The sequence below is a fragment of the Salmo salar genome, chromosome 18 (genome assembly GCF_965601325.2).
Source record: "Salmo salar chromosome 18, fSalSal1, whole genome shotgun sequence".
Taxonomy (NCBI): Eukaryota; Metazoa; Chordata; class Actinopteri; order Salmoniformes; family Salmonidae; genus Salmo; species Salmo salar.
The window spans coordinates 33,491,908-33,500,000 of record NC_138308.1 but is presented as its reverse complement, the minus strand read 5'-3'; the positions used below and the strand labels follow the sequence as shown (position 1 = coordinate 33,500,000).

Genomic DNA, 8,093 nt, shown 5'->3' with positions numbered 1-8,093 from the left:
TTGTGTTTTGTACTCTGTCATGTAACATGACTAGTTGTGTTTAGCTGAACTATAAATACCAACAACAGATACAGTAACTGGTTGTCTGGTCGGTACATTGGTACTTCTGTCAGTCTTTATCACAGAGATCTCAACAGTGAACTAGCGGAAAGAAGGGCCAACTTCTTATTATTTCACTCACTTCCATCAACAACATCTTAGGGAGGGAGGGAGGGAGGGGGGGAGGGAGGGAGGGAGAGAGGGAAGGGGGGAGGGAAGGAGGGAGGGAGGGTTAGAGATTTTAATGCCTTGTTGTTAGATGGTGTATATCTTGTTCTCAATCATTTGGTGGGGCAACAGTGCCATCTAGCAGGTGAATGTGCTCCTATTCTAAACGTTCCCTAAAAACTCCTCTCACTCTACTGCAATGATCTGGCTTTGAGGTTTAATGCCAGGCCCAGGGAGCGACGATGGAAGTCGGATTCAGTGGGCACGATGATAGATGTAAGCCTCCCATCAGGCGTTGGGGAATAACATAGCAGAAATAAAAAATAGAGAGAGGGCTGCAGATGAAGGCAGGCGAGGAGGAGGAGAACAGAGTTCCGCAAAGAGCTGCTGCCCGCTTGCTTTTAAAACCACATGATCGTGCCAGATTGTATTTTGCATGGCGGCAGTAATCCTTGCAGTAAATGGATACAAAGATGTTCCCAGAGGTTGTACAGTCAGTGAGATGGAGGGAGCGAGGGAGAGCTGGAAAGGAAGAGAGGAGAGGAGAATGGAGAAGTGTAGTTCTGAGAGAAGTGTTGCACATAGAACTAACGACAGGTGTTTCTCTCCCAGCTAGGGAGGGAGGGAGGGAGGGAGGGAGGGAGGGAGGGAGGGAGGGAGGGAGGGAGGGAGGGAGGGAGGGAGGCAGGCAGGCAGGCAGAGTGGGAGGGGGGCGGCACACAGTCCACAGAGGGAAGTGGGGCTATGTGATGCAGAGAAGCTGTGACAGACAATGTGGAAGGTGGAACACAGTCCTTGGAGAACTCCATAAATCCTCAGAAACAGGAACAACAGTCATCCCAGAATCATTTAAAAAGGTTGTTTCTGATTGAGGATTTGGAATGAAAGAAATCCTGTCAATCACTTCACTTCTGCCACCAATTGTTAAGATTATAACGGGACCCGGCAGTCTAGTTATTGCAACAATAAACCTTTTTTGAATGTGAATAAGCTAAGACGCAAGCGTAGGTTGGGAAATGTAAAATGATAAGCAATCATTAAATGACCCTGAGTGTGGAGGATTGGTTGATGTTGATGGGGGTGATTACAGAGCAGCAGATTAGACCCACGTTGGCCTCAGTGGGTGTCTGAACAAAAGCAGTGTGCTTTTGAGTGCTAGGAGAGGAGAGGAGAGGAGAGGAGAGGAGAGGAGAGGAGAGGAGAGGAGAGGAGAGGAGAGGAGAGGAGAGGAGAGGAGAGGAGAGGAGAGGAGAGGAGAGGAGAGGAGAGGAGAGGAGAGGAGAGGAGAGTCAGATTTAGAGAGAGAGGGAGAGGGAGGAAAGAAGAAAAGACAAAGAGAGGAGTGGGTAAAGAGAGAGAAGACTAGCCTCGGGGTCATCTTCATTCCAAATATCCAATTATTTAGCAGTGCTCTTTGCTCTTCTCTCTGGTCTGGAGGGACTTCTCTGTCTCTCTGCAATCAGCAGAGCATTTCAGACAGAACCTGCACTCCTCTGTCATGTGTTCATACTGTGATATGTTTTATCTTCTTACAGGGAGCCACAGGTAGACCAGGAGACAGGGGATCCAAGGGAGAACGGGTAAGCACCTTTATTTTGTTTCTCTAAAGCTGTTTTCCATAAACACAACTCATTGTTTGTGATGGAAAAATATCACACAGAACCTAACCCAACCAAAAGGTAGTGATGCATAGAAACACATGTTTCCCCCCCTTGCTTCCCCCTGCTGTGCCTAAGTATTTGATAAAGGCATCTGAAATGCAATGCATTTTGTATGCCACCATTGTATTTCTGAAACCCCTATTTATAAAGCCCTGTCACAGTCTTCTACAGTGGAATCTATTTATAAAGCCCTGTCACAGTCTTCTACAGTGTAATCTATTTATAAAGCCCTGTCACAGTCTTCTACTCTGTAATCTGTTTATAAAGCCCTGTCACAGTCTTTTACAGTGTAATCTGTTTATAAAGCCCTGTCACAGTCTTCTACACTGTAATCTGTTTATAAAGCCCTGTCACAGTCTTCTACAGTGTAATCTGTTTATAAAGCCCTGTCACAGTCTTTTACAGTGTAATCTGTTTATAAAGCCCTGTCACAGTCTTCTACAGTGTTAGCTGTTTATAAAGCCCTGTCACAGTCTTCTACACTGTAATCTGTTTATAAAGCCCTGTCACAGTCTTCTACAGTGTAATCTGTTTATAAAGCCCTGTCACAGTCTTCTACAGTGTAATCTGTTTATAAAGCCCTGTCACAGTCTTCTACACTGTAATCTGTTTATAAAGCCCTGTCACAGTCTTCTACACTGTAATCTGTTTATAAAGCCCTGTCACAGTCTTTTACAGTGTAATCTGTTTATAAAGCCCTGTCACAGTCTTCTACAGTGTAATCTGTTTATAAAGCCCTGTCACAGGCTTCTACACTGTAATCTGTTTATAAAGCCTTGTCACAGTCTTCTACAGTGTAATCTGTTTATAAAGCCCTGTCACAGTCTTCTACAGTGTAATCTGTTTATAAAGCCCTGTCACAGTCTTTTACAGTGTAATCTGTTCCCAAACGCTAGTCACGGCGGTTTGTAGGAGAGCTAAGATACATCGTGACAGAATTGGCCACAGTCCCTGGAGATGTGTATCTGAGTGGGCTCAATCAGGGTAATGGCTGGATGAGGACTGACTGTGTAATGCTGAGGCGTTGGTAGCTACAGTATCAGCCCAAAGTCAGACTGGCCTTATGCCAATGCTCTATCAGAATGCCTCCGGTACAGTCTGGAGTGGGACTGACAACAACCCCCTCACCCTTTTATTTAACCAGGCAAGTCAATTAAGAATATTTTCTTATTTACAATGATGGCCTAGCTAAATAAAGTGATTTTATATCTCAATTGGAAACCGGATGGTGTACTGTAAACCATATGGCGGTAGCTCACCAGCTAGCTAGATTTAGCCATTATACATATCGGTATATTTGAATGTATGTGTATTGTTTTATATTGTCAGGTATTACTGCACTGTTGGAGCTAGGAACATAAGCATTTCACTACACCCTTCCATAACATCTGCTAAATATGTATACATGACCAATACAATTTCATTTGATTGTTCTTTACTGATCTCCAGGGGGACCCAGGGATACCTGGAGCGAGGGGAGTCCAAGGGGAGAGGGGAAGGACAGGAGACCCAGGAATAGTGGGACCTATTGGGCCCCAAGGCCACCGAGGAGACCCTGGTCCCCCAGGTCCCATAGCATCACCAAGCCCTTTGGTACGTTGGTTATATCTACTCCAAACACACCAAGCCCTCTGGTACGTTGTTATATATCTCCCCCAAACACACCAAGCCCTCTGGTACATTGTTATATATCTCCTCCAAACACACCAAGTCCTCTGGTACATTGTTATATATCTCCTCCAAACACACCAAGCCCTCTGGTACGTTGTTATATATCTCCTCCAAACACACCAAGCACTCTGGAACATTGTTATATATCTCCTCCAAACACACCAAGCCCTCTGGTACATTGTTATATATCTCCTCCAAACACACCAAGCCCTCTCGTACGTTGGTTATAGCTCCCCCAAACACACCAAGCCCTCTGGTATGTTGTTATATATCTCCTCCAAACACACCAAGCCCTCTGGTACATTGTTATATATCTCCTCCAAACACACCAAGCCCTCTGGTACATTGTTATACATCTCCTCCAAACACACCAAGCCCTCTGGTACGTTGTTATATATCTCCTCCAAACAAACCAAGCCCTCTGGTACGTTGTTATATATCTCCTCCAAACACACCAAGCCCTCTGGTACATTGTTATATATCTCCTCCAAACACACCAAGCCCTCTGGTACATTGTTATATATCTCCTCCAAACACACCAAGCCCTCTGGTACGTTGTTATATATCTCCTCCAAACACACCAAGCCCTCTGGTACATTGTTATATATCTCCTCCAAACACACCAGGCCCTCTGGTACGTTGTTATATATCTCCCCCAAACACACCAAGCCCTCTGGTATATTGTTATATATCTCCTCCAAACACACCAAGTCCTCTGGTACATTGTTATATATCTCCTCCAAACACACCAAGCCCTCTGGTACGTTGTTATATATCTCCTCCAAACACACCAAGCCCTCTGGTACATTGTTATATATCTCCTCCAAACACACCAAGCCCTCTGGTACATTGTTATATATCTCCTCCAAACACACCAAGCCCTCTGGTACATTGTTATATATCTCCTCCAAACACACCAAGCCCTCTGGTACATTGTTATATATCTCCTCCAAACACACCAAGCCCTCTGGTATATTGTTATATATCTCCTCCAAACACACCAAGCCTTCTGGTACGTTGGTTATATCTCCCCCAAACACACCAAGCCCTCTGGTACGTTGGTTATATCCATTCCAAACACACCAAGCCCTCTGGTACGTTGTTATATATCTCCTCCAAACACACCAAGCCCTCTGGTACGTTGGTTATATCTACTCCAAACACACCAAGCCCTCTGGTACGTTGGTTATATCTACTCCAAACACACCAAGCCCTCTGGTACATTGTTATATATCTCCTCCAAACACACCAAGCCCTCTGGTACGTTGGTTATATCTACTACAAACACACCAAGCCCTCTGGTACATTGTTATATATCTCCTCCAAACACACCAAGCCCTCTGGTACGTTGTTATATATCTCCTCCAAACACACCAAGCCCTCTGGTACATTGTTATATATCTCCTCCAAACACACCAAGCCCTCTGGTACGTTGTTATATATCTCCTCCAAACACACCAAGCCCTCTGGTACATTGTTATATATCTCCTCCAAACACACCAAGCCCTCTGGTACATTGTTATATATCTCCTCCAAACACACCAAGCCCTCTGGTACGTTGGTTATATCTCCCCCAAACACACCAAGCCCTCTGGTATGTTGTTATATATCTCCTCCAAACACACCAAGCCCTCTGGTACATTGTTATATATCTCCTCCAAACACACCAAGCCCTCTGGTACATTGTTATATATCTCCTCCAAACACACCAAGCCCTCTGGTACATTGTTATATATCTCCTCCAAACACACCAAGCGCTCTGGTACGTTGGTTATATCTCCCCCAAACACACCAAGCCCTCTGGTATGTTGTTATATATCTCCTCCAAACACACCAAGCCCTCTGGTACATTGTTATATATCTCCTCCAAACACACCAAGCCCTCTGGTACATTGTTATATATCTCCTCCAAACACACCAAGCCCTCTGGTACATTGTTATATATCTCCTCCAAACACACCAAGCCCTCTGGTACGTTGTTATATATCTCCTCCAAACACACCAAGCCCTCTGGTACATTGTTATATATCTCCTCCAAACACACCAAGCCCTCTGGTACGTTGTTATATATCTCCTCCAAACACACCAAGCCCTCTGGTACATTGTTATATATCTCCTCCAAACACACCAAGCCCTCTGGTACATTGTTATATATCTCCTCCAAACACACCAAGCCCTCTGGTACGTTGTTATATATCTCCTCCAAACACACCAAGCCCTCTGGTACGTTGTTATATATCTCCTCCAAACACACCAAGCCCTCTGGTACGTTGTTATATATCTCCCCCAAACACACCAAGCCCTCTGGTACATTGTTAAATATCTCCTCCAAACACACCAAGTCCTCTGGTACATTGTTATATATCTCCTCCAAACACACCAAGCCCTCTGGTACGTTGTTATATATCTCCTCCAAACACACCAAGCCCTCTGGTACATTGTTATATATCTCCTCCAAACACACCAAGCCCTCTGGTACATTGTTATATATCTCCTCCAAACACACCAAGCCCTCTGGTACATTGTTATATATCTCCTCCAAACACACCAAGCCCTCTGGTACATTGTTATATATCTCCTCCAAATACACCAAGCCCTCTGGTACATTGGTTATATCACCTCCAAACACACCAAGCCCTCTGGTACATTGTTATATATCTCCTCCAAACACACCAAGCCCTCTGGTATATTGTTATATATCTCCTCCAAATACACCAAGCCTTCTGGTACGTTGGTTATATCTCCCCCAAACACACCAAGCCCTCTGGTACGTTGGTTATATCACCTCCAAACACACCAAGCCCTCTGGTACGTTGTTATATATCTCCTCCAAACACACCAAGCCCTCTGGTACGTTGGTTATATCTACTCCAAACACACCAAGCCCTCTGGTACGTTGGTTATATCTACTCCAAACACACCAAGCCCTCTGGTACATTGTTATATATCTCCTCCAAACACACCAAGCCCTCTGGTACGTTGGTTATATCTACTCCAAACACACCAAGCCCTCTGGTACATTGTTATATATCTCCTCCAAACACACCAAGCCCTCTGGTACGTTGGTTATATCTCCTCCAAACACACCAAGCCCTCTGGTACGTTGGTTATATCTACTCCAAACACACCAAGCCCTCTGGTACATTGTTATATATCTCCACCAAACACACCAAGCCCTCTGGTACGTTGGTTATATCTACTCCAAACACACAAGCCCTCTGGTACGTTGTTATATATCTCCTCCAAACACACCAAGCCCTCTGGTACATTGTTATATATCTCCTCCAAACACACCAAGCCCTCTGGTACATTGTTATATATCTCCTCCAAACACACCAAGCCCTCTGGTACGTTGGTTATATCTCCCCCAAACACACCAAGCCCTCTGGTATGTTGTTATATATCTCCTCCAAACACACCAAGCCCTCTGGTACATTGTTATATATCTCCTCCAAACACACCAAGCCCTCTGGTACATTGTTATATATCTCCTCCAAACACACCAAGCCCTCTGGTACATTGTTATATATCTCCTCCAAACACACCAAGCGCTCTGGTACGTTGGTTATATCTCCCCCAAACACACCAAGCCCTCTGGTATGTTGTTATATATCTCCTCCAAACACACCAAGCCCTCTGGTACATTGTTATATATCTCCTCCAAACACACCAAGCCCTCTGGTACATTGTTATATATCTCCTCCAAACACACCAAGCCCTCTGGTACATTGTTATATATCTCCTCCAAACACACCAAGCCCTCTGGTACGTTGTTATATATCTCCTCCAAACACACCAAGCCCTCTGGTACATTGTTATATATCTCCTCCAAACACACCAAGCCCTCTGGTACGTTGTTATATATCTCCTCCAAACACACCAAGCCCTCTGGTACATTGTTATATATCTCCTCCAAACACACCAAGCCCTCTGGTACATTGTTATATATCTCCTCCAAACACACCAAGCCCTCTGGTACGTTGTTATATATCTCCTCCAAACACACCAAGCCCTCTGGTACGTTGTTATATATCTCCTCCAAACACACCAAGCCCTCTGGTACGTTGTTATATATCTCCCCCAAACACACCAAGCCCTCTGGTACATTGTTAAATATCTCCTCCAAACACACCAAGTCCTCTGGTACATTGTTATATATCTCCTCCAAACACACCAAGCCCTCTGGTACGTTGTTATATATCTCCTCCAAACACACCAAGCCCTCTGGTACATTGTTATATATCTCCTCCAAACACACCAAGCCCTCTGGTACATTGTTATATATCTCCTCCAAACACACCAAGCCCTCTGGTACATTGTTATATATCTCCTCCAAACACACCAAGCCCTCTGGTACATTGTTATATATCTCCTCCAAATACACCAAGCCCTCTGGTACATTGGTTATATCACCTCCAAACACACCAAGCCCTCTGGTACATTGTTATATATCTCCTCCAAACACACCAAGCCCTCTGGTATATTGTTATATATCTCCTCCAAATACACCAAGCCTTCTGGTACGTTGGTTATATCTCCCCCAAACACACCAAG

General features: G+C 44.6%; 1 protein-coding gene across 4 annotated transcripts in view; it reads left to right on the top strand.

Annotated features, from left to right (window-relative positions):
* Positions 1–8,093, top strand: part of LOC106560244 (uncharacterized) — a 240,705-nt gene that overhangs the window by 202,187 nt on the left and 30,425 nt on the right. For all 4 annotated transcript variants that reach the window (XM_082964905.1, XM_082964904.1, XM_082964903.1 and 1 more), the window contains 2 exons: positions 1,743–1,787; positions 3,318–3,461. In XM_082964905.1, coding sequence (XP_082821031.1) covers positions 1,743–1,787; positions 3,318–3,461 — 189 coding nt within the window. The remainder of the gene's footprint in view (positions 1–1,742; positions 1,788–3,317; positions 3,462–8,093) is intronic.